The 27501-nt window shown below is 40.8% G+C and overlaps 1 protein-coding gene across 2 annotated transcripts in view; it reads left to right on the forward strand.

Moving 5' to 3' along the window:
* The window catches only part of ADAMTS20 (ADAM metallopeptidase with thrombospondin type 1 motif 20), a 243701-nt gene that overhangs the window by 210519 nt on the left and 5681 nt on the right, over positions 1–27501 (forward strand). For both annotated transcript variants that reach the window (XM_083182669.1, XM_083182670.1), the window contains 10 exons: positions 3812–3976; positions 5239–5412; positions 6298–6468; positions 11242–11442; positions 11860–11989; positions 15061–15152; positions 15233–15327; positions 15871–16004; positions 21653–21744; positions 22773–22877. In XM_083182669.1, the coding sequence (XP_083038795.1) occupies positions 3812–3976; positions 5239–5412; positions 6298–6468; positions 11242–11442; positions 11860–11989; positions 15061–15152; positions 15233–15327; positions 15871–16004; positions 21653–21744; positions 22773–22877 (1359 nt within the window). The remainder of the gene's footprint in view (positions 1–3811; positions 3977–5238; positions 5413–6297; positions 6469–11241; positions 11443–11859; positions 11990–15060; positions 15153–15232; positions 15328–15870; positions 16005–21652; positions 21745–22772; positions 22878–27501) is intronic.

Raw genomic sequence — 27501 nt, forward strand, 5'->3', positions numbered from 1 at the left:
ATACTAAAAGGACTGACTCCTTCCATTATAAGTGGTCCACTATTTCTTATTATCCATAAATTGTGCAAAGTACGAACCCAACAAATAGGCATTGAACTGTCAGTACTAATAGCACTATCTACTGGAGACCTCAGACCCAGAATATCACTCGATTCCAATTGATTATTTCAAATAATTACGAAATATCTTTACGCATTTTTACCATTGTGTATTTTTATTTTTCATTTATTTATATATTATATTTTTTTATTTCTATTTATTATTTTTCATTATTTTTCATTTTTTACTTTTCATATTATTGTACTGTATTGCTTATGACTATGTATGAGACTGTATAACTTATCTTTTTAAAATTACCGATATAAAAATTGATACAATTTAAGCAGTGTGTCACACCTTATTCACTCAGCAGATACATTCTATCTAACCAGCAGCGCACAGCATCACCTTGTTGCAATTTCTGTCTATTTCTCTGATAAACTCAGGTGACCTCATCTGATGCATGCTGCAGCTGGTTGGTAATTACTAAATTATTAGTTTTAAAAATTATTTTCAATTTAACCCTACACTATTGATTGAGCGCCAGGACTTTGTTTCTCTGGGCAGAGCTTCAAACTCCATCCAGATAACAAAAAAAACCTCCATTCTACATCCATAATAATATTTCTTAATTTTCAGAATGAATGTATCCTACCTGAAAAGATTACATGTTCCAAAAATACATCACAAACAACATAGTAAAGCACTGTGGGACTACAAGAAAGTATTTGCATAGATTTGCTTCATTCTTCAAATAAAACATAAACATTATATTTTAACTGGATGTACTGCACACAGGTTATATTTATTACCAAAACATGCATTTCCTTCTCTAAGTTGTGTTGTGCCTTACCTTCAAGCCTTACCTGTGTGCTCCATAGAGTAAAACTGCTGTAAAAACTGTACATTCTACGAAGAAGTCTGCAAAATGTCTTGCAGATCTTGCAATGTAAGATCATCACAAAATGTCTTGCAGACCTTTCTTGTAAAGTGTAGAGTGGGGAGTTAATGTATGTGAAAATGTTTTCTGCTGGAAATGCAGCTTCTTGGCAGATGGGAATTTCAAGGGGAGGAGAATGGGGCCCACTCTATGGGAGCATGTACCTTCCTAATTTATGTATTGCGAATGGTCATGAAATTCTGTTAACTAATGTCAGTGAAGCTGTAGGCATTTGTAAAGATACAGTACAGGCAACTTTTCATTTTCTTGAGCACAGTTCAACCATCTGTTTCTTTAAAGTTCCATAAGTTCTTAGATGTGGTAATGATTTCCTTATTCACAGTCTACATACCATGAAAAGTATAAAGATGCAGGAAAGTCTTTGGCTGAAGAATTTGAAATCCCAGAGTGACTGGTGTTTCTCTGCCTGCTGTATCGCACTGTGACCTTACAGATCCCTATTCTATACTGCAACAAACAAATCATACTGTATGATGCTATACAATATTAAGGAGAATTATGATCTAGACAAGAATTTCTTGAAGTACCATCTATAGAGTCAACTGGGAAATTAAATCAAACCCTTGAGATCAAATAAATACTGTAATTGGTCGATCGCAATTCAACACTTTAATTCAGGGGTCCTCAAACTATTTTTCTCTGGGACCCCATTAGACAATACAAATAATTACAGGACCCCAGCAAGTTACTGCAGAAGGTCATAACATGTGTAGTCAGCAGACAGCATTTGCATGGCAGCATTGAAGAGGCACAAAATAATGTGAGGAGTCTAAAATAACAGACAACTCAACAAATATTTCAGACTCATTGAATCGATGACTGAGATTATAAAAGTCATCAGCCTGATGGGCAGCAACATGGAGTCAAGACCCCATGCTGAGAAGGTCGGGACCCACTTTGCGGTCAGGACCCACAGTTTGAGAACCACTGCTTTAATTGAATAATATACCACAATTTATACAAATAAACATTTTCTGGTACACTTTTGAAATCTATACTGAAGGTGCAGTCTTTTGTGAATTTTTAAAGTATGGTTTTCTGTTATTCATCAAGTATCTACATTTTATTTTTTTTATAACTTTTTCTAAAATGGCATTTTTTTTAAATATAATAAAAACAAATATTTTCCACCATTTTTATTATAATTTCATGATTGAATTTACATATTTTCTGTTGTTGAACTTGATTAAGCCTGGTGGCTTAATAATATCTTTGCAAATATATGCAACTCTGAATTTTCTATTATCTTTTAGTGTTCAGGTTTTATTGCTGATAACTTTTGGTGTGCTGGGGAAAATGTTTTCTCTCTTCCTTGTTTGGCATAATTACTACCTTTCATGCACCTGAAAAGTATAACTGAATTGATTGAACAACTTCCATTTTATATTGATGTCGTATTTACAGAGGTTTACAGCCACAAATTCTAATTTCACAACATTATATATAAATATATATATATATATATATATATATATATATATATATATATATATATATATATATATACAGGTTGAGTATCCCGTATCCAAAATGCTCGGGACCAGGAGAATTTTGGATAACGGATTATTCTGTATTTCGGAATATTTTAATATTTCAATTATGTATTTTGAAGTATCTTGCATGTATGCTGTATAAACACATAAAATACACACAAATATATTTTATTACCACATAAAATACACACAAATATATTTTATTTGTTCAAAAAACAAGGTTTCAAAGCATGAAACAAAATTTGTGTACTATCTCAGATATTGAATTTGAATGCCAAGCAATCATTTTCTTGCACATATATAGTGCCAGTTACATATCATGTCACCAGTAGTGCTGTTACAAATGTCCCCAGTGAGTTTTTAGCAAAAAAAATATTTTTTTTTTCACTTTCTGGAATGTATGGTTTTCGGAATAATTCGGATAACGGATACTCTGATACGGGATACTCAACCTGTATATATGTATATATATATATATATATATGTATGTATGTATGTATATATATATATATATATATATATATATATATATATATATTTATAGATAAATATTGGGGAAAAGTCCTCCTAAATCAAACACCATACCTCCCAACTGTCCTGCTTATCACGGGAATGTCCCGGTATTTTGGGACATTGACACGTCCCTCCCGCCGCCGGCAGTGTCCCGAGGGGGGGGGCCAGTTGTGCACAGTGTCTATTCTTGCAGGCAGAGGGGCTGGGGGCTGGCCAGCAGCTCACAAAGCTGCTGGGCATGCCCCCACCGCGGCGAAAAATGGGGATATAGGCCACACCCCTTTCTGATAGGCCACCCCCCCCAAAAAATCGCCACACGCCTTCGGCGCGCACCCTGTCCTTCCCCAGCATCTACGAAAATTGGGAGGTATGAAACACCACTGAGGGGTTTGCAGAAGGTTTGCAGAAAACTCAGGAGGAGCACTCCTTTAGGGTTGCTGGGGACTTCCCCAAAAATATTCTGCTGCAAATTCCAGGAGAGTAGGTACTGTAAGTATGCCTTAAAATTCAGTTGATCTAAAGACCTATGACACACTAGTGTTACCCAGGGCCAGGTGTATCAAACTTCAAAAAGTAATACAGTGGAGTGATAAACAACCAGCAAATCAGCTCCTTCCTGTCATTTTTCAAACCAAGTCTGTAACCTGACAGTTAGGAACTAATTGGCTGGTTGTTTATCACTCTCCATTTTGTCACCTTTTAAAGCTTGATACATCTGGCCCCCAGGGTAACAGGGTTTTAATTTTGCATGCATGCTAGGATTAAAGTACTTATGTGGGTGATTTTTCTTTATTTTGCATTTTAGTGCTCTGTTACCTGTGGAAAAGGAATAAAACATCGAAATGTTCTCTGCGTTTCTAATGGCCAGCAAATTGACGATAAAAATTGCAAACATTTAAGGAAGCTTCGTACGCAGAAGATGTGTAAGATTGGCAGATGCCCTTCATGGAAGAGTGGAATGTGGGGACAAGTAAGAAGTATCCTGACCATTATCAGTCTGCTTGTTATTCTAGGTTTAAGAGATTGCCATTGCATACTGTAGCTGGCTTTATTAATTTTCTAAAAGCATTTCTGGGTGTAAAATAGTGTTGTTAACTTCATAATTATACTGTAAGAAGTATAAGTACAACTATTTTCAATGACTATAAAACAGAAAAATATTGTACATTTTTAGACTATAAAGTGTATAATTCAAATGTGAAAAGGTCAAGCGGAGTTTGAGTTTAATTAAAGGCCCATACAAACTAGAAGATTTTCATTTCAAAAGATTTTGCCAAAATCTCTGATAGATATATCTTTCACCAAAGTAGTTTGTACACACTGAGCTATTTTCCACAAAGAGCAAGAGATTTTCAGGTGGCGAAAATCTTTTTATTATAAAAGGCTATTTACATAATGTGTGGGGTTTAAATTCCAAGGGTGGGAACAGGGGCCATATTATTTGCTGCATTTATGATCTTGGGTCCTGATTCAGAACTGATCGCTGTGCTGCCTATATTCAGAGTCCAGCGATCAGGTAAACCCCACCCCATGCCGACCCGTCCGGGACGAAAATCCCACCCATGTGCATGATTTAATTTGTAGCTGTGCAAGTAAGGAGAAATCCATTCACCTGCGGCAGTGCACCTGGCAAACCGAAAGTTCACTGTGGGTGCACGCTCCCTATGTCTGCACATGCACAGAAACGCGCCTGCACATGCACAGACGTGCAACATCGGTCCTCCGTGCGAATGCATGGAGGACCAAATGAACTAAAATAACCCCCTATGTCTATAGGTACACAAGCATACGTATCAAATTATATATAACATGCCTACCAAACTAATAACTTTTTTTTATAGTATGATTATTGTCTTCTTAAAATAATTTTGAAATGGGCTCTTCATTTTTTTTTTCATGTGATAATTTGTGTTGATGTGGAACAAATTTAGAAAATTTGTACAATTACTATAACTTACTAGTCTTAAAGTGCTGGCATACCCTATATAAGAAACTGTTTCATTAATTTGGGCAATCATTGAAACAACATTGTTGCAAATCAGTAATGCTGCATGTGCCATTTATTTTAAAAAGGTTTTAATTATCTGGAATTGTCATTTTGCAATCCGACTAAAAAACTAATATATCATTTGGCCTCTAAACATGTTACTAACATATTTGTTTAATAATGTTCTTATTTTGTTGTTTCGAAATTATATATAGTAGTCAAAAAACATTTGTTTCCTTTCTCAGTGTTCAGCAACCTGCGGTGTTGGAGTCCAGTACAGACAGGTGTATTGTAGGATGAAAGGTCAAGGCCAAATTGAGGAGACATTTTGCAATCCTACAACTCGCCCAGACAATCGGGCACATTGCACATTACCAGACTGCATCCAATATTATTGGTTTGCAGATGAATGGACACCTGTGAGTATCTTTTTTATTTTATCATAAAAATTATTTCCAGCTAAGTTATTTATTTATCAGAAATTCAAACTATTTAAATTTCATGATCAGTATTTAAAAAAAGAAAAAAACAAAAAAGCTAAAACGAAGTTGTTTGTGTATGATAATTCTGTAGCTAGTACCTACAGTATAAGAGAAACCATATATAACCACTCATAAAAATTTTTTAGACCCACCAACCACAATCAAGGGCCTTATTTTGGTTCATTCTTTCTGACAAAATCCTTCTTAGATGGACAAAACCATGTGCACTGCAGGGGGGGCAGATGTAACATGTGCAGAGAGAATTAGATTTGGGTGAGTCATTTTGTTTCTGTGCAGGGAAAATACTGACTGCTTTATTTTTACACTGCAATATAGATCTCACTTTGAGGTAAAACCCCACCCAAATCTAATTCTCTCTGCACATGTTACATCTGCCCCACCTGCAGTGCACATGGTTTTGTCCATCTAAGAAGGATTTTGTCAGAAAGAATGAACCAAAATAAGGCCCCAAGTGACCTCATCTGGTAGGTATCTATCAATAAGGTTCAAGTGCAGGCCCATATTTTTTTGCCCAAAATTATGTTAAGCACCTTAAATTTACTTTGATATTATATTTAATATTTTATAATTATTCTGATTAGCATTAATAAGTGTTTAGATTGTGTACTACAAGTCTCAGCATGGGGTGTGCAGTCCACGTTCCCCCTCCCTGTAAAATTTATAGAAATCTTGGTGAACATATAATTTTGTGTATGTGAGAGATTTTTTTCTATCTTTGTAATACAATGTCATTTGTGAATCCTGCACAAATATGTTTTCTGCAAATCGCAAGAAATGTTCTTATAATCTAGTGTGCTTAAGTGTTCCACAGATTGCACACAAGAAGAGTCCTGGAGGAAGATAAAATGTATGGATATCGCTGGCAAAGCAGCAAATGAATCTTTTTGCGATCATGCTGCTAAGCCACATGCTAGCAGACAGTGCATTAATCCTGCATGCAAGTACATTGTCATCACTGAAGATGCATCCCAGGTAAATAATAGTTTCAATCTAAATATCTGTGTTGATGGGAACCACTCAATTAAGTAATACTGATGATACGTGACATATATAGATGTGCTTTCAGTAAATACCATTATATAGGCCACTAGGACCAGTATCTAAATGAATACCTTGAAAGCACCATATCGAACACCCAGAGGACAACCAAGAATGCCCACTACATTTTTAACACATTTCTGAGGCCATTCATCTCCTGTGCTCCTCAATCGCTATTCCTATCTGTAAGACCAAGGGCAGTATTCAATGCAGGGGCGATCCTCGCTGTTTAACCCCCACGCCGGCCGCTCACTCTTCAATTCAATGTTCCGCGGGAATCCCCGCTGTCTAAGGACAGCGAGGATTCTTCCAAACAGCTAGGCTCGCGGCTAATGCAGGGAGCCTGCTGCATTTAGCCACGAGTCTCTCTGCTTCTGCGACTGCATACGCCGATTCGGCGTATGCGGGGGAGGGGGGGGTCAGTTGAATACTGCCCGGGTGAGTGATGACTGTGAGCAGGCAGCCCTGCTCACTGTCACCGCTCGCCCCTGGCATTGAATACACCCCAAGAAAGGACCAGGACAAAACTCCCTATCTATACACCTTTATGATCTTGAAGTAGCCATAAACATCATAACCTAGCTGCACAAATACATTATAACTTACTTCTGTACAAAAGGTATTGTTCGTAGTTAATTTAAGATCTGCTCTCTAATTTTAATCAATAAAATTTAGCCATTTAAACCATTTAATGTAAACCATTTAATATAGCCTTACCCTGGAATATATACATTTGTAAAATGTAATGTCTGTAAATATATGATGGCAAACAGGTTTGCATGTCAAACAGAATGTTTGTCCTTTAGGGCACGATTATCCCTGTGATGTGACTTTTCCCCTTTCTTACTTGACCACGCTCTCAGTGTACGTTGTACCGACCAAGTCGAATGTATTCCAAAGTGCCTACAAGGCTCTTTTTTTGGCAAGTGCTGGGCGAACACTACTGTTTTAAAATACTTTCCGGCCAAAAACACCCATAATAGGTTTATACCTATTAAATTATCCAGTTACCTAATTACAATATTCAAACTTCAGCTTTTAATGGTATCATTCAATGTTAAATGGATAAATATGATATTATGTTAAGTATGGGATTCATCTGAGGGTATTAATGGAATTAAGGGATGAACTAGCTACCCCCCTACATTATATCTTTAGCAAGTCACTATCGTCAGGTATAGTACCAAAAGATTGGAGAATAGCAGACGTAGTGCCAATATTCAAAAAAGAAAAAAAGGAAGATCCCGCTAATTACAGACCCGTTAGTTTCACATCAATTGTGGGTAAAGTATTTGAAGGATTTTTAAGGGATGGTATCCAGGAATATTTAGACCATCACCGTCTACTCAGTACTAACCAACATGGGTTCGTGAAAAATCGTTCATGCCAAACTAATCTACTAGGGTTCTATGAAGAGGTTAGCAAAAACCTCGATAATGGAAATGCTGTAGATGTGATTTTTCTAGAATTTGCTAAAGCATTTGATACTGTCCCACACAAGAGATTGATTAATAAAATGGAGAACCTAGGATTGGGTGAAAATATCTGCAGATATGTAATAGAGAACAAAGAGTGGTTGTGAATGGTGCCGTATCAGATACGATACTGGTACTAAGTGGAGTGCCCCAGGGTTCGGTTTTGGGGCCCATTTTGTTTAACATTTTTATTAACGATATTGGGATAGGGTTACTCAGCAATGTATCCATCTTTGCGGCCGATACAAAACTTAGCAAAGTCATCAAATCATCAGAAGATGTCACCATGCTTCAAAATGATCTTGCAATTCTAGATGAGTGGGCAAAAAAATGGAAGATGAGGTTCAATGTAGATAAATGTAAGGTTATGCACCTTGGGAGACACAACCAGTGTGCAAGTTACAACCTTAGCGGAGAGGAACTGGGTAATTCCATACTTGAAAAGGATCTAGGAGTCCAAATAGACAGCAAACTGGGATGTAGTGCCCATTGTAATGTAGCTACAAAAAAGGCCAACAAAATTCTGGCATGTATTAAGAGGGGAATGGAAACTAGGGACTCAAGGGTAATTATGCCACTGTATAAAGCATTGGTGAGACATCACCTCGAGTACGGAGTGCAGTTCTGTGCCCCACACTATAATAAGGATATCATAGAATTAGAAAAAATCCAAAGGCGAGCAACAAAACTTATTAGGGGAATGGAGAATTTAAGCTACGGGGAGAGATTAAGCAATTTGGGACTATTTACATTGGAAAAGAGACGTTTAAGGGGGGACATGCTCAACATGTACAAGTATATCAAGGGCCAATAAAAGGAACTGTCACACACCCTATTTTCTACTAGAAAGGAATCTAGGACGCGAGGGCATGAGTATAGATTAGAAGAAAAAAAGATTTAATTCAGCTAGTAGAAAGAATTTCTTTACGGTCAGAACAGTCAAACTCTGGAACTCTCTTCCCAGAGAGGTGGTAGCGGCTGGCTCATTAAATGCGTTCAAGGCAAAGTTGGACAAGCATTTACTGGATAAAAACATCCATGGATACAAATAAGAAATATAATCTGTCTGTAAAATATCAGAACCTACCCAATCAGCAATGGATATCTATACCAGGTTGAACTAGATGGACGCAAGTCTTTTGTATATAACTATGTAACTATGTAATATACAATGATGTCTATTAATTGTTTATTTTTATTTTTTTTTCTAATCATCCAGTGTTTGATTTTGTTTATCTGTGTGTTCTAAATGACTGTTTATACTATTCTTTCAGTTAATTATGATTATAATCTCATGTGTAGTGCCTAACAGATCTCCTGGTTACTATGTTTACTTATTGTCACATTTAGTTTTCTGTAAAATGAGGTATGGCAGGAGAAACATTTTTTTTTTCTGCAGGACTTCACCTTTTGGATTCTTAATACTTTTATTATCTTGGTGTACTTATAAAGAAGAAATATTGTTGTAATTTCATTATGTTAACATGAATTTTGTTCCCAAACCATCAGTTGTATCATTGGAAGCACTGTTGACTGTCCCTGTCATCAGGGGACTTCATTCTCCTTTAGAGTTTAGTATATTGTAATTCAGTAAGCTTCAAGTGGCTAACATTTAATAGAGGAGAGCTGTATTGAACTGCAACATGAAGGGCCTAACTGGGGGAATGTAGCGATAGGGGTCCGTGCTTAATTATGTGGCCAGCCAACCCAGAGGTTTAGCTAACCATTACAGTATGCATGGTCTGGGGCTCTTAATAAATATAGTCCATGCATATAGTCCATCTACCAGATTAATCAGAGCAATGCACTGTAGAAAATAAAACACGGTACTCTTTACTTAGAAGGGCGCCCATCTCGGGCATCTCGGGGATTGAATGCACTAAAAAATCGGGTGCGATCAACCGACGAGATGCCCGAGATTTCCCATAGGGAACAATGTTAAATGTCTCAATTGACCCGATTTTCCTGTTCAATGCCTCAATTGACCCAATTTTTCCATAGGAAACAATGTTAAATGGGCCACAGAGGCCAAATAGGCACCCTGAAGTGAATAATGGCCACCCGAATTGTTAACGCCACCCCACGATCAACGTCAACCCGAAGCGTGGCGAGCGCAGCGAGCCCGCGAGGGGCGGCGGTACGCGTCCTACGACCTTTTCATACCCCCACTATCCACGTCGGCGTGGAGTTGAGAATAGAAAGTGTGGCGAGCGCAGCGAGCCACCGAGCCCGAAGCGTGGCGAGGGGACGCGGATACCTTCACAGGTATCCGCGTCCCCTCGCGGGCTTCACAGCTGTCCGCGTACCCTCGCGGGGCTCGCTGCGCTCGCCACGCTTCGGGCTCGGTGGCTCGCTGCGCTCGCCACACTTTCTATTCTCAACTCCACGCCGACGTGGATAGTGGGGGTATGAAAAGGTCGTAGGACGCGTACCGCCGCCCCTCGCGGGCTCGCTGCGCTCGCCACGCATCGGGTTGACGTTGATCGTGGGGTGGCGTTAACAATTCGGGTGGCCATTATACACTTCAGGGTGCCTATTTGGTCTCTGTGGCCCGTTTAACATTGTTTCCTATGGAAAAATTGGGTCAATTGAGGCATTGAACAGGAAAATTGGGTCAATTGAGACATTTAACATTGTTCCCTATGGGAAATCTCGGGCATCTCGACGGTTGATCGCACCCGATTTTTTAGTGCATTCAATCCCCGAGATGCCCGAGATTTTTTACTAACGATCCCCACGATCAAAATCGTGGGCGCCCTTCTAAGTAAAGAGTACCTAAAACACATATGCATTATAAAGTAACATAATTCAGTGCATAGTCTGGAATATGATCTCTAGAGGAGGGGGTGAGCCCACATGCAATGGGCCCACCGGGGTTTCTTTGGGCCCCTGTGGGCCAGTCTGACCCTGTAGGAGAGGCCAATAGCCATGGAAGGGATAGGGTGGATTATCTCAGTGTTATAAATCAATGCAAACAAAAAATCTGAAAAATTGGAAGCCTATGTTTAATATTGTGGACTTTTTGGATATTTCCTATATGCCAAGGATCTTCTAAATAAAAAGCAAATGGACAGAATCACCCCCATCCCCCAAAATTCACATTAAAAGGATGTACAATAATTGTGAGAATTATGTAGTACTCTTATATTTAATTATTAATTAAACTCTTTAATTAGTCTTTAATAACCCACTACTATACAAAACATCATTACATGTATTTATTTATTTCCAGTGCTCCAGAAGCTGTTGGTTTGGTTACAAACAAAAAGTAACCTATTGCAAAAGAGTGCTATGGAGGAACAATTCCTATGTAAATGGCTTACGAACAGTCAGCTATAAAAGCTGTCCTATAAGGCAACACTTGTTTGATCGCAAATGTAATGGGAAGAGCTGTGTCCAAACACTTTTTTGGAAAGTTGGGAAGTGGAGCAAGGTTTGTTATATTAAGCATACGTGTAGATTAACATTTTCTGTTGTGTAACATGTTTTTTTTTTTTTTTTCTATCTAAAAAATGTAATGTTGTAGAGTCACACATCTGCCCTGATCCTAGAAATAATCACTGAGAATATCAGATTGGCATGTTGCCAAATATTATTCAGATGATAAATTCAAAACTGTTTCTCTGATGCATAAAAAGATAGCTGCCACATCAGCAAATCTAGTGTCAAACTATTTAGACTATGCAACTATGCCTATATACTCATGTTTGTGATATTTCTGAAATAAATGTTGGTAGTGTAAATACTGTAATGATATAAAAATGTATGCACATTACGAACAGTGGATAAAGTAAACATGCAGTTAATGTTGTTGTTGGTTTGTGAACATCTGCTTGCGTTCTTTAACTAGTGTTCTTCATCATGTGGTGTTGGAATCATGGAGAGAAAAGTTGTATGCATGACAGAAGAGAGTCTATCAAGTAACCTTTGCCCTTCACATGCGAAACCCCGAGCTAGGAAGTCATGTTTGTCAAAATATTGTAAGTACTGTAGATATCGTTAAGGTTGTTAGACACTTACTTAGCTCACTTTAATGATGTTTCATTTACAAGTTATGTAACACACATGACCTGGAAGTTAAATGACACACTTAGCAACGATATACAGTAAATCCATACTTGAAAGTGACTTAAGCTATGAAGAAACACAGATGGCAACAATGTTAACACAAACTTGGGATATTGAACTAATTCTTAGGTTTTGATTCTCATAACTGATTTTGGAACTGAATTATTGTACTTTGTGCAACAGGTTTTATTAGCAGGGCCAGTGCAGTGCTTCCCAGCACCCATGGCCAGGGCTTAAAGTGGTCATGCAGAGGTGGTGGAACTCATTTCTCTATGCCACCTAATTACCCCCCCCCCCCCCCCCAAACTAGAATGCTTTTTTGTTAGAATTACTGTGCAGGGCCAATGTGGAGGTTAGAATGTTCCACCCCACCATTAGAGGTGGTGGAACTCAGTTCCACCCCATTCCCCCTCACTTTAATCACTGCCCATGGCAAATCTTCTCCCCCTTCTACTTCACCACCAATACCCCCTTTCCAGTCCCTCAAGTGAAGATACAATCAATATCTAACTGTCATTTTTCATACACAGTCTATAACATGACAGTCAGGAGCTGGATTTTTATCACTCTTTATCACCCTCTTGTTTATCTCTTTTTAAGGCTTAATACAATCAAATACAAAAAATGTGACACTGTAATTGAACATGAATTTCCAGCGTGCAGGGTGGCACAGTTTTCCACTAGCCTATCCCTCCTGGTGATAGCAGCCATTGCTCATGATTGTACAGTATGTAAAGCCATAATGCCATTAGTCGAGAATGAAAATGAGTTTTGTGTTTACAATATTCAGCATCGGCTATGTGAACGTGAAGGTTATTATTTGCCTATGGAACCGTGACACTACATGGCGCTAGATTGGTGGAGCATTAGCCACCCAGCGGTGGCGATTTGTATTGCATGGATTGCATGGTGAGCATCCACGCACCTTGGTGCATGGGAGCGCAAGAAGAAAACTGGATTGCCAAAACCTTCCCCATCTGTACATCTGTACAAAATTCTGGATTTTGTTTGGGATTCAGTCATGTACTAATAACTTTTGGTTGAGCAGAATGTCAGTTGAATCTAAATCCTCATATAGAGGCTCAACAAAGTAAATTCAGTAATTATTTTAGGAAAATTACTATTTTATTTAATGCACATTGCAGTCCTAAGATGCATAATTATAAGTCTATTCAGGGGTATATTAGGAGAGGTGGGGGACTACTTCCAACATAACAGTAGTTTCTAATCACTAGGAGACCCTAGTTTTATGCAAGGAAATGGTGCACATGGTGTAGTGGTCATTTTTCTAGTGGATTTACTAATGGGCTTGAGCGAAATGCCAGATTGTGCTCCACATCATTTTCTGGTAATTTGGGCAACAATATAAAAAAATGGATACATGGTGGGGGCTCCACTGTGTCTATTATATATGTTATATTGTTTATTTTTCTTACCGTCCTTTACACCTAGAGAGGCAGACTGGGAAGGCACAAGAGCACATCCAACAATATGTTTTTTTAGGAAGCTTATACCTTGTTGTAGCTGGGTGATTATGTCAGTGAGGCGCAGTGATGGGTCAAGATAAAAATAAACACTCCAAGTTCATAGTATACCACATGGCAAAGGATGCCAAGAGGAGGGTTAAGGTCTGTACACCTGGTTCAATTTTGTTTTCGATTCAATTTCTATTAGATATGGACTATTTGACCTGCTCTAAAGTTTTTCTACTCCTTTTTGATTTCCACTATTTTCTATTTGATTTTTTATTTGATGTGCATTCGATTTGCTATTAGATCAACACTGGCTTCAGGCAGGAGATGGACATCGAATCGAATGCTGCTGCAGTGAACACATTATATATGCACTATCTACTATTAGATTTCCACTATATAGTCTTGGCTGCCAAGACTATTTTTCTATTCGATTTACACTACACCAGAGTGCACAATGGGATTGAATCTGCATCAAATATAAAAAAAAAACCTTTGATTCCCATTTGATTTTCTATTCGATTTTGCTTCATAGAGCTGTCTGCAAATTAGATGTAGTGTGTGGCAATAATCATTGCCATTCATAGGTGGCAGAACTCCCCTATCAGTAAATACAAGATCAGCCTCACTTCCCTAAGGTAATAGGAAGGTTACTCAGGCAGTGGTGCTCCTGGAACAGTTATCTGAAACTGAGAAAAATGGTCGGACGGTAGACCAGTAATAGTACTAAAATTATTTTTGTCATAACAATATTTTTTTAAATATATTTTTAAAGGGTGTGCACCTCGGATTAATAATGCCAATGAAGAGAAAGGTCCCTCATGCTTCGTTGTAATATTCCAATTAAGGTTAGAATTTGGAGCATGATAAAGCAGAAAGCTTTGTAATAGGATTCAGTATAAGCCCAAATCTTACAGTACATATTTAGTGTAACCCAAACCCAGCACTGAGATACAGTCCTAGAAGCACCAGGGCAAAGAGCGACACCACAGACAGGTAAGAGGAATTGCATGGATCATGAGAGGTGCAGGGTGCAAGAATGAATAGTAGTTCCCAATATTACTATTTTAATGAAATATACATAATACTATTTACCTGGGCCTGGACTGCTAGAAGGGCCCAGGAAGGGCTCTGGTCCTCTGCCCCCCCTCCAAAGTATACCTACACTTAATGTCGCACTATGCCAGAGTCTTTGCTCTCTATTGCACATGTGCCATCTTCTTAAATATCACTGGGAAGTTGGTTCTGGCTGAGAGGGAGGGACCTGCTTTACACATGCCTCCATTTTAAATCATGCATCCTCTTCATTACCGGAGCCTGACATGGCTCTCTACATCCCTGGATTTGCCCATGTGTGTGCTTTTCCCTAGGCAGTCAATAGAATCATGTTTGATATTAAGGACGCTGTGCAGTAAATAGTGTGAAATTGGTACTTATTTTCCCATGTACAGTATGTCATACAGGTGTTCTCTGACAAACAAAGTAGGGCATTATTCTATTCTCATTTACAGGTGACTATAAGAGCTGCAAAGAAATACGCCTGCTGAATAACACTCAAACAGATGCTGAGTATTCTCTGAAAATTAACAATAGACTAGTGAAGGTATTTAATTAGCAAAACTCTATTAACGCATAATCTTTTTTATGTTAATTTTGCCTTTTAGTAATGTATATTTTCTGCAGATTTACTGTTCGGAAATGGAGTCAGATAGCCCAAAAGAATATATAACATTGGTTAAAGGTGAAGCAGACAACTTTTCAGAAGTATTTGGATATAGGTATTGTAATATATTATGGAGTGAGAAAATAAATAGCTTTTTATACAATACATGTGCATTACCCTTTTTAGCTTTATGTCAGCCCCAATTACAATTTTAAAGACAAGCCTCTGCGGCAACTGGCCACACCCCCTCTGGAGACTGGCCACACCATAAAACATGGGACCCTAGAAGCGCATTACGGGCTCTTCATGCCCCAGGCCGATGCTTTACATGGCGGGTCTGATTGAGATTTTGCAGCTTGCTGAGACCAGAAGCCAGTTATTAATAATCACCTGAGATCTTGGCTTAAAGGTTTCCTGGGAACAAGGTTATAGTGATTTAAAATAAAATATGAATGTATTTTTGGATATTCTTTTTTATTACAGGTTTCCTTTAATAGTGTACCTCATTTTATTCCACTTTTAGTCTATTCCATTTGTTTAAAATACCCCTCGAGATCCTGTAGAAAATGTACAATTTGATTGTGAATTTAATAACATAGCTTGTTGGTGTGAGTGTATTTTTTATTACATATTGTTTGTAACAGTTATCTTTTTCAAGGCTAAAAAATCCATATGAGTGTCCATTTAATGGGAGCAGAAAACAAGACTGCGCATGCAAAAATGACTACCTGGCAGCTGGAATAACTGTATTCAGTAAAATAAGACTTGATATCATTGCAATGCAAATCAAAAGTAAGTTTATTAAATCACTGCACTGGTTTACTTACAAATAAGACATTACAAGTAAATTTTAATATTTGTACATGTTATTCGGATCAGGGGACCATTTAACAATTTCTGCATGAAGGCTGATCTATTATGGCCATTTATCAGACTCATTGAAAATCATTGTCACCATTTTTTAACAGGATAAGTTTGCTGGCACAGCATAGTGATCCCCAGATCTCCCTGAAATACTCACTGTATTGGTAATAGGACACTTCACATTTTATCGGTCAACCCTAGTCCCCTCCAATATGTGAGCCCAAACCTTGGATGCAGATTTATTTACATAAACATTATTAAAAAGTAAAAGGGAATGAATGTTTTGTTTCCTGTACTACCCCCATCAATTGCTATCCTCTACCACTGTTGTTCTTGTTAGATAGATTTCTGCATACTTTGCCTGGTGTAGTCTATTGTTGGCCATGTCTCTTCTTAAGTAAGGAGAAGAACTCTCTCAATAATGTTCTGTTTAAAGCTTCAATACATTATTTTACTACTTGCACAATTTTAAGTTGTATTCTTCATGAAAGTCTAGAGTTTGTTGTCATTATGATGCATTATGTAGTTATTTTTTATTAGAAATTATTTAGCCGATAATACCATGCAATAGTTTTAGGCAGGTGTAGAAAAAATTTGAAATGTTAATAGTTAATTTTTATCAAATAACAAAATGCAAAGTGAATGAACAAAAGAGAAGTCTAAATCAAATCAATATTTGGGGCAGGATGTAATAAGGTCCGAGTTCAGTGGCTGTGCCAGAACTCAGACCGGAACCAATCACAACAGTGACTAGGCGGCAGGCATGGGGATGTTCAGGGGGGCTCGGGGGGGAAGGGCGCCCAAAATCCTGAACATTCCCGAGCCACCCCAAACTTTGCCAAGCAGGGCCGCTCACTGCTGTGAATGCAGGCGGCGGCAGAAGCAGCACTGAGCACTGGGGTACGATCACCCCAGTGCTCGCATATTTGCCGCAAATTCGTATATTTAATGAGGTGCGTATTCTGGAAAGAAAAATGCAATTAAGTGCGAAAATGGACGAATTTTAAGAATGAAAATGTGCGAATTTTAGGCATGAAAATGTGCCAAATTGAGGTAATGTGCGATGTGTTTGTAAAAAAAAAAAAACGGCATGAGGTCCCCCCTCCTGAGCATAACCAGCCCCAGGCTCATTGAGCCGGACCTGGTTCCAAAAATACGGGGGACAGAAAGCATAGTGGTCCCCCGTATTTCTGAAACCAGCCCCGGACTCTTGGACCGGTCCTTGTTCCAAAAAATAGGGGGGGGGGGGAATCTGGGGGTCCCCCGTATTTTGAAACCAGCACCGGGCTCCAACAGCCGCGGTGTCATGCCACAGCCGGGGGACACTTTTTACATAAGATCCCCCGGCCGAAACATGAGCAACGTGGCTGGTCAGCCTTGGACAGGGTACCTGGAGGAGTGGGGACCCCCCTAATAAAGGGGGCCCCCCTGGGCTTCACCCGTCCAGGGCTGAAGCCCAGGGTTGTCAACGGCATCCGTGGCCAGTGGACGCCGGCCTGATAGGGTTAAATCTCACATACGTAACATTGCTTTATGCAGGAGAACTACAAGTGCCTGCAGACCTCCCCCACATTCTGGGACTTGGAGAAACACAAGTCCCAGCATGCGGGGCATTAATGGGCCCGCTGGGACTTGTAGTCCACCTGTAAAAAGAATGTTAAAAAAAAGACACACACACAGAAAAGTATAACTTTATTTTACACACATACACACACCTCACTTTTACACCAATATACTTACCAATCCAGGATCCAGTGCTGGCTCCCTGCTCCACAGCCATCTCACCCCGCACGGACAGCGGCCTGAACCGGCTTTCTCCGGCGCAATGTATGTGAGATTTAACCCTATCAGGCCGGCGTCCACTGGCCACGGACGCCAGTGACAGCCCCGGGCTTCAGCCCTGGACAGATGAAGCCTGGGGAGAGGGACCGCTTTATTGGGGGGTCCCCACTCCTCCAGGTACCCCGTCCAAGGCTGACCAGCCACGGTGCTCATGTTTCAGCCGGGGGACCTTATGTAAAAAGTGTCCCCCGGCTGTGCCATGACACCTCGGGCTGTTGGAGCCCGGTGCTGGTTTCAAAATACGGGGGACCCCCATATTTTGTGTCCCCCATATTTTTGGAACCAGGTCCGGCTCAATGAGCCGGGGCTGGTTATGCTCAGGACAGGGGACCCCACGCCATTTTTTTCCCCAAAAAACACTTTAACATTTTTTTTAACACAGGACCATGCACAGATCTCAATGATCTGTGCAGGGTTCTGGCCAATTCGCATATCAGAACCTGGTCTAAATGTTTAGCAATTTTCCCGAATTCACATCTCACATCAATATGCGAATTGTATACTTTTCAATGAGAAAACAATCGGATGCGAGTTCCGGCGCGAGTAAAAATCGCACTTTCAGAAAGTACGATTTCATGGCAAAATCTGCAGTTTTTGTAATTTTCCGCATCTCATTAAATATGCGAATTCGGGAAAAAGTGCGATTTCGGACGTTTTTGGCGAAAATATCGCAAAAGTCACATTTTCGCATCTCATTAAATGTCACTTAGTATGTTTGAGGCTGTTGTCCTGCTGCAGAATAAATTAAGGGCCATTCAGACGCCTCCCTGATGGTATTGCATTATGGACCATTAATCTTGATCAAATACTCAACCCCATGATATGCAGCTCCAAACTGGCAAGGAACCTCCACTGCTTCACTCACTACAGACACTAGTTATTGTACTGGTCTCCAGACCTTTGGTGAATAAACTGCCTCAGTTACTGCCAAATATTCAAAATATTCAGTCATCAGTCCAGAGCACCTGCTGCCATTTTTCTCCATCTCTATTACTATGTTTTTGTGCATAATTGAGTCACTTGGCCTTGTTTCCATGTCTAAGAGATGGCTTTTTGGCAGCAATTCTTTCATGAAGACTAGTTCTGGCCAGACGTCTCTGAATAATACGTCTCAGAGACGTCTCTTTTTATTACATGTCTCCCATTTAAATTCACCAGTTCTGAGCTGATGGCACTGCTGGACACCTTTCTATTTAGAAAAGGAAATATGCATAATTTGTCTTTCAACTAATGCACCAATTTTCCTTGGCTGACCACTGCTACTACGGCCCTCAACGTTGCCCTTTTCTTTGTGCATAAAACCACAGTCTGTTTTTAAATATTTTTAAAGCAAAAGTTTCAAGGTATAACTACCTTGTGTCTTGTTGTGGTAAGTCTTGCCATGGTGTACAGTATCTGTGACATGAACTCCACTTACATATATAAATGATGATCATTATCACCTGTTTGGCATGATTATTTGATCATAAACCTGACTATAGGGCTTATTCAGATCTTAGCGCAGCACTGCAATTTTGCAAGGCAGATGATTATTGCACATGCATATGGATCGTAGCGTGTATGGGCAAGGCCATTTAGTGAAAAAATCCTACTGCTTTTCTCATTGCAAGATGTTCGCAAGTTGATTGATGGAAAGAAGCCGTTTGTGGGTGTCACCCAGTCATTTTATGGGAGTGTCATTAAAAATGTATGTGTTCATTCAGGGAGGATGTGTTCCTCAGCTCTGATCAGCCTGTTTCTATCGAGTTTGTTCTGCATTATGCACAGACTGCACTTACTGGGAAAATCATTAGATGGTAAGTGAGTAACATGGATTTGCAGCTAGATGGCGACCTGCGTGATTTTTGCAAGCCCTTCGCAGATTTGCATGAGGTGGGTTTTCACTGTGTGGGCAGTGTCTGTCTGATCTCAGGGCTCTGCAAAATCTCCCTGCTGTGATCAGGTCTTATTAACCCCAGTAATCCTACAAAATCCCTGACTTTGTACAAATGTACCTGGAACAATTGATGATGTTTTGAAGGCAAAGTTTGGTCACACCATTTTTTTTTTAGATTTGTCTTCTGTTCATTCACTTTGCTAATCAATTACATTCTGTTAACACTTATATTTTTTAATAATGTGCAGAACCACAAGTGTATTACCGTACTTAATGTGTATTACCTGCATACTTCACTGTTGTTAAGTGCATTCTGGCCTAAGTTTAAATATAAAAACTTTTTTGCAATAAGTGGCCTGTATAGCCTTTTATTTTCATCCCACTTGCTTTGTTGTATTAGTTGTTGTATTATTTGTTTGTTATAGCTTATAACACTTTAAAAGGATTGGGTATGAAATCCCAGGGTTCAGTATTCTTGTGGTCAGGATGCCGTCAGTTAAAATTCTGATGGATTCCTGTAAGTAATTATACCCTTGATTCGGTATGAAATACCGACGGTCATAATCCCGACGGTCATAATACCGACAGCTATTGACCGACTTTCGGTCGACAGGTTGCGAGGTCGACATGGGTTTTTTCACAGTTTTTTTAACCAAATGTCGACACAGTTGGAAGTCAACCGCAGCCCCTCGCTTCGCTCATAATGCTTCGGGCATGGTACCTCGCTGCGCTCTACACACTATTTTATTATCCCACCACGCCCTAGTGGATGGTAGGGCATGAAATACCACCTGTCGGCACATGTCGGGTCAAAAAACAGTGAAAAAAACCATGTCGACCTCGCAACCTGTCGCCCGAAAGTCATGTTGACCTGTCTACATTCTATATGTCGGTATTTTAATCTTGTCGGTATTTTGACCATGTCGGGATTTTGACCATGTCTGGATTTTAAATGTCGGTAGTTTGACCTTATCGGGATTTTGACCTTGTCGGGATTTTGACCGTCGGTCACTGGTTGTTGTTATTTTGACCATCGGGATTTTGACTGCAGGATTTTGACTGCATCCCCTTACCTTAACCCAACTCTCCCACAGCCTGGTATCCGGATGGTTAGCCATGGAGATCCTGCAGTCAGTATTCTGACTGTCAGGATCCTAACCAGATCCCCTTTAAAAACCCTGCTGATATATTACTACAGATAGCCATCTATATTCATTAACTAAATGTTTAATATTTAACATTCTAATGAGAATATGCATTATGCCCTCCCAGCTGTTACTTGCAGTCCCCAGCTTCTCCTTGCTGTCTTGTCTTATTTAACATACAGATGGAGCCTTCTTCAGCTAGCCTTCTCTAGATAGCCAAGGTGAGCCATGGTGAGCCAAGGCCTATTGTACTCAGCTGCAATACAATACATAGAACAATACAGTAGGGGATTAGCAAAAGGATTCCGACAGCTCTGGCTCACTAAATCCTATAAAAGGGCTAGATGAGGATGGCTCTATCTGTAGCTTGCAATGCTTCTTATATTAATACATACTGTATATGTGTCCTTTTTGTTAATTAATGTATTCAGTTAACTTTCTACTGAGAATATAAGTCATGTTTGCCCCTCTTAAAGGTAAGAGGGGCACCCAATGTGACCCCAAAGTGTATGAAGGTTCCTATAAAATCTCTAAAGCTAAAAATAGCAACTATAACAACAGAAGTTTATATCAAGGTATGCCCAATTTTTTTAAAAGAATATGCAATATAAATACTAATAAATAACCCTAGATTTAATATAATAAGTGGGATGATTAGTGTGAGTAATTTGGTGGTTACATTGTCTGAATACATTTTTCTTAATACTTTTTAGCTACAGATCTCCTCTTTGCTCGTACTCTGCTGGGAAGAGCGGTTCCATTTGCTACAGCAGGTGACTGCTACAGTGCTGCAAAGTGCCCACAGGTATGAGCGTTTTGTGTGCTGAACATACATTAAGGTGCTGAAGCATTCAATATGTCCTTTTTAGAGACCAGAAAAGCTGCAGGGAGCTTATCATCTGATCATTAATCATTGCTGAACACATGTGGGGCAGTATGGATGGTGTAATGGTTAGCATTACTGCCTTACAGCACTGAGGTCATGGGTTTGATTCCCACATATGGCCCTAACTGTGCGGAGTTTGTATATTCTCCCCGTACTTGCGTGGGTTACTCTGGTTTCCTCCCACAATCAAAAAATATACTGGTAGGCTAATTGGCTCAAAAACAATAATTAACCCTAGAATGTATGTGTGTACGTGTACATGTGGTAGGGAACATAGATTGTAAGCTCCACTGGGGAAGGGACTGATTTGAATGTTCAAATATTCTCTGTAAAGCGCTGCGGAATATGTGCGCGCTATATAAGAAACTGATATAAGATATAAGAAATAAATATAAAACATTGCAAATGCTTTAATTGATCTTGGAGCAGTATAACCCCATCACAATTGTTGTAGAATTAATTTGATCAAGAAAGAGGTTTTAGTATTCACACATGTTTTAATTACAGTTTACATACAGTAACATGATCTTAGCTTACTGTCCATAAAGGTTATCCTATTAGACAGGACATCATATAGGCAGTTTACAGTGTTCATTCCCAATGTAGATACAATATATTTTTGCAAAGAAATGTCTGGTAAATCAAGGTACATCCTTTAAACCACAAATAAATAAAACTACAAAGTATTTTTTTTCCAAACATTAGATTTCTTCCATGCTCTCATTCATTCATATCAGTTGAGTCTTTTCACATCTGGCTTAATTTTTAGCCCACTTTATGACATTCCATTAACTCACTTAAAATGTATTACAATGTGTTGTAATAGGGGATTAATTGCACTTATTATCCTCTATGAAGAAGTGAGTATTTATACAGTGGGTTTTTTTCATTACACTAAATCTGCACATATGTTCTAGCCACTAACCTATTTTTAATTACTCTTTCAGGGACAGTTCAGTATCAACCTTTCAGGGACAGATTTCCGAATATCAGATGCTGCCAGATGGATTGCTCAAGGAAATTATGCAACTGTCAACGTGCACAGATCACAGGTAGGTTATATGCAGCACTTTTGACAGTAAGAATGGACAGCAGATTCCCAAGAGATCCAGACTTTAAGTACTGTGGTTAGTGTGAGGCACATGGTGAGGATTAGGGTTATGACGCCCATACACGGTGCAATGTGCACCGTACGTTTTGAACTAAATTGTATCGGATGTACTTCAAAATGCATCCAATGTGCTAAAGCACCATGTGTTTTGAATTAGATGCGATGCAGTCTAGTTCAAAAAGTACCTGCAGCACATATGTGCAATGCACGGGAGCACACCGTTAAAATCGTAACATAACCTTAACCAACCCCTCACTTCGCTTTTGTACCTTGCAAGGCGCAAGGTACAAAAGCTACGGGCCAGATGTACTAAGCTTCAAAAGTGATAAAATAGAGAGTGATAAACAAGCAGCCAATCGGCTCCTGCCTGACATTTTTCAAACACAGTCTGTGGCATGGAAGGTTGGAGCTGATTGGCTGGATGTTTATCACTCTCCATTTTATCACTTTTAAAGCTTAGTAAATCAGGCCCTAAGTGAGGGGTTGTTTAAGGTTATGTTTGTTAGGAACAGGGAGATCTCGCCTACCCTAACTCCATTGTCACCCCTTGGAGTTGGCGGATGCGTGCTAAGCTAACCTTCACCAATAATAGCCGCGTTCGTGGGAGCCCGTTAGTCAGGCTCCCACCCCGATGCCACCTGGTCTTACTAGTGACAACGCAGCCGCCAAGGCCGGAGGTAAACAAGGGGAAATCTACCTAACAAACCAAAGAGGCGAGAACCCCCCTGCCCCACGGAGGGGGGTGTCAGTGGATAGCGGACTGGGCTGGGACCCGCGGTGCTAATGCTGTGAGCAACAGGCAAGACAATGTACCGTGGCCAAACTGACTGGTATCACAATACACGAGGTGTAACCAGATGCTGAGCAAGAGTAACAATACACGGTATGCTGACACAATCCGACCTGCTGACGGGTGTAACAATACACAATATGCTGACACAATAAGAACTGCTGACGGGTGTAACAATACACAATATGCTGACACAATAAGAACTGCTGACGGGTGTAACAATACACAATATGCTGACACAATAAGAACTGCTGACGGGTGTAACAATACACAATATGCTGACACAATAAGAACTGCTGACGGGTGTAACAATACACAATATGATGATACAAAAGATAAATGACAATAAGGGAGGCAAGGAGTGAGAATCTCCCAACTTATCTGAACACCAAGAGATCGGCAGGCAGACACAAGCGAGGATTCTGGAGGCAGCCAGGAACAGGGACTGGAAAACAGGAACCTCGAGTGAGCAGGAGCCTGGAACCGGAAAACACTCAGGACGCCAAATCAAGAGCTATAGCCGGCATCTGAGTGCCCCAGTAACCAAGTTTAAATAGCGCGCCAAGCGCTACCCTGACGCTGCGTGCGGCGTCATGCACACCCCTTCCTCCCTGCGGCCGCCAGGCGTCCCCCGTCGCCTTGGCAACCGCTGCGGCAGGGGAGGAAGGGGTTGTACGCCGGCAGCCTGACTGCCTGCCGGAAGCTCCCGGCTGATGACGCGACGGCGTCGCGGTAACCCGGCAACCGCCGGAAGAACTACAGGGGAGACTGCCGGGCGAGCGGAGGCGCTGCCCGTGCAGCTCCTAACAGTACCCCCCCCTTGAGGAGGGGTCACGAACCCTTAGAACCAGGTTTGAACGGGAAGGTCTTAAAGAACTCTGCTTTGAGCCTGGGCGCATGTAATAATCGCTCAGGCACCCAAGACCTCTCCTCTTCTCCGAACCCCTTCCAATGGACCAAAAATTTCAGTTGACCCCGAACAACCTTGGAGTCCAATATCTGTTCTACTAAGAATTCTTTGTGCCCTTGAATGAGGACTGGTTTGCGGTTAGGAGCAGGCCCTGATTGGGAAGACATTATTGATCCGCAGTGCTCTGGGAAGCTGCAACCTAAATGCCACCGGATTGACTTGAGCAGTGATCAAAAATGGACCGATGAACCTGGGCCCTAATTTTGGACATCTCTGGCGAAGCTTAATGTGGCGAGTAGACAACCAAACCTTTTGCCCTACTCGGAAAAAACATGGTCTCCTATGTTTGTCAAAAAAATGTTTTGAACGTGCTGAAGATTGCTTCAGAGCCAAATGAACCTTTTGCCACGACTTCCTAAGGAAGGACACTGTGGAGAAGGGCGGCCGAGAGGAATCCCTTGGAACAAAGAAGGAGTTGCACTTGGGATGGAACCCGAAATTACACAAAAAAGGCGAGCTCTTGGAGGCCGCATGATACGAGTTGTTATAAGCAAATTCTGCTAAAGGTACCAGTTCGGCCCAATTGCTCTGACATTTGGAGACGAAGCAGCGTAAATATTGCTCCAATGCCTGATTGACCCTTTCGGTCTGCCCGTTGGACTGTGGGTGATGCCCGGAGGAAAGACTGACCTGTATTCCTAAACCGGAACAAAAACTTCTCCAGAACCTGGCCACAAACTGAGATCCCCTGTCAGAAACTATATCCAAGGGAAGGCCATGGAGTCTGAAAATATGCGAGATAAAGAGCTGTGCCAACTCTTTAGCAGTGGGGAGTTTACGCAAGGGAATAAAATGTGCCATCTTGCTAAAGCGGTCGACCGTGACCCAAATGGTGGTAAAACGAGAAGAAGAAGGAAGATCGACAATGAAGTCCATAGAAATATGGGACCATGGCCTTTCTGGAATGAACAACGGCAGGAGAGTACCCACTGGTGATGATCTGGGAGATTTATGTCGAGCACATACCGGACAAGAAGAGATAAACAGAGCAACATCCTGTTTTATGGTGGGCCACCAAACCGCCCTAGACAAGTGCTCAAGGGTCTTGGTAACGCCAGGGTGTCCAGTGACCCTACTGGAATGAAAGTCTTTGAGGACCAATTTTCTGAGGTGTTTAGGAATAAACAGTCTATTATGTGGAGTCCCCTGAGGAGCAGAAGGCTGGGAAGCCAGGACACGGGAGGCCAAGTCCTGAGTCAGACCCGCAAAAATGACAGAAGACGGGTCAATGGGTGTATCTTTGAGTCCAGCGCTCTGACAAGTCTGGAAACTACGAGATAAAGCATCAGCTTTGACATTTTTGGGGCCGGGTCTGAACGTAATGATGAATTGAAACCTGGTAAAGAACAACGCCCACCGGGCTTGTCGTGGATTTAATCGTTTAGCAGACTCGATGTAGGCTAAGTTTTTATGGTCGGTAATCACAGTGATGATGTGTTTGGCCCCTTCTAACCAATGACGCCACTCCTCAAAGGCCCACTTAAAGGCCAACAATTCACGATTCCCGACATCATAGTTCCTTTCGGCTGAGGAGAACTTACGGGAGAAGAAGGCGCAAGGATGAATTTTCTGATCACGAATGTCCTTCTGAGAAAGGACAGCTCCAGCCCCTACATCCGAGGCGTCAACCTCCACAATAAAAGGAATTCTGGGATCTGGGTGATGTAAGACAGGAGCTGAGCAGAAGGCCTTCTTTAACTGATGAAAGGACTCAACGGCCTGTGGGGACCAAATTTCAGGATTGGCTCCCTTGCGAGTCAGTTCCACAATGGGGGCAACAATGTCAGAAAAGGACCGGATGAATCTCCGATAATAATTGGAGAATCCTAAGAATCTTTGGATGGCCTTGAGATTGTTAGGACGAGCCCAGGACATGATGGCTTGAACCTTGCTGGGGTCCATGGAAAAACCCTTAGGAGAGATGACATAACCCAGAAAAGAGACTTGAGCAATTTCGAATTCACACTTTTCGAGTTTGGCGTATAATTGATTTTCACGCAACTTCTGAAGGATCAGGCGGACGTGTTGCCGATGTTCAGAAAGTGACTTGGAAAAAATCAAAATGTCGTCTAAGTAAACCACAGCAAATACCCCCAGGTACGGCCGGAGTACTTCATTGATGAAATCCTGAAAAACTGCAGGAGCGTTGGCCAAGCCGAACGGCATCACAAGATATTCGTAGTGACCTGAATGTGTGTTAAAGGCTGTCTTCCACTCATCTCCCTTTCTAATCCTGATGAGGTTATATGCTCCTCTAAGATCAATCTTGGAAAACACCACCGCTTCCCGGATTTGATCGAACAAAACAGAGATGAGTGGTAACGGATAGGAATTTTTTACAGTAATTTTGTTCAAGGCCCTATAGTCTATGCAGGGACGCAAAGATCCATCTTTCTTTTCAACAAAAAAAAACCCTGCACCTACAGGAGATTTAGAAGGACGAATGAATCCCTTTTCGAGACTCTCTTTTATGTATGAATCCATGGCCTGGGATTCAGGTTCTGAGAGGGCATATAGACGTCCCTTGGGCAATCTGGCATTGGGAACTAAGTCTATAGCACAATCAAAGGGACGGTGAGGGGGCAACGTATCAGCTTCCTTCTTGGAAAACACATCGGCAAAGTCTCTGTAGGGTACGGGTAAAGAAGAAAAAACGGGAAGGACAAGACGAAGAGGAAGAGAGAGACAATGATCAGAACAGGAAGAGCCCCAACGTATGATTTCTCCTGTGGTCCAGTCGATACTGGGATTGTGCTTCCTAAGCCATGGTAACCCCAGGACGAGTGGCGTGAGCGGACAGTGAAA

This window comes from Crinia signifera, chromosome 4 (assembly GCF_055691185.1).
Source record: "Crinia signifera chromosome 4, ASM5569118v1, whole genome shotgun sequence".
Taxonomy (NCBI): Eukaryota; Metazoa; Chordata; class Amphibia; order Anura; family Myobatrachidae; genus Crinia; species Crinia signifera.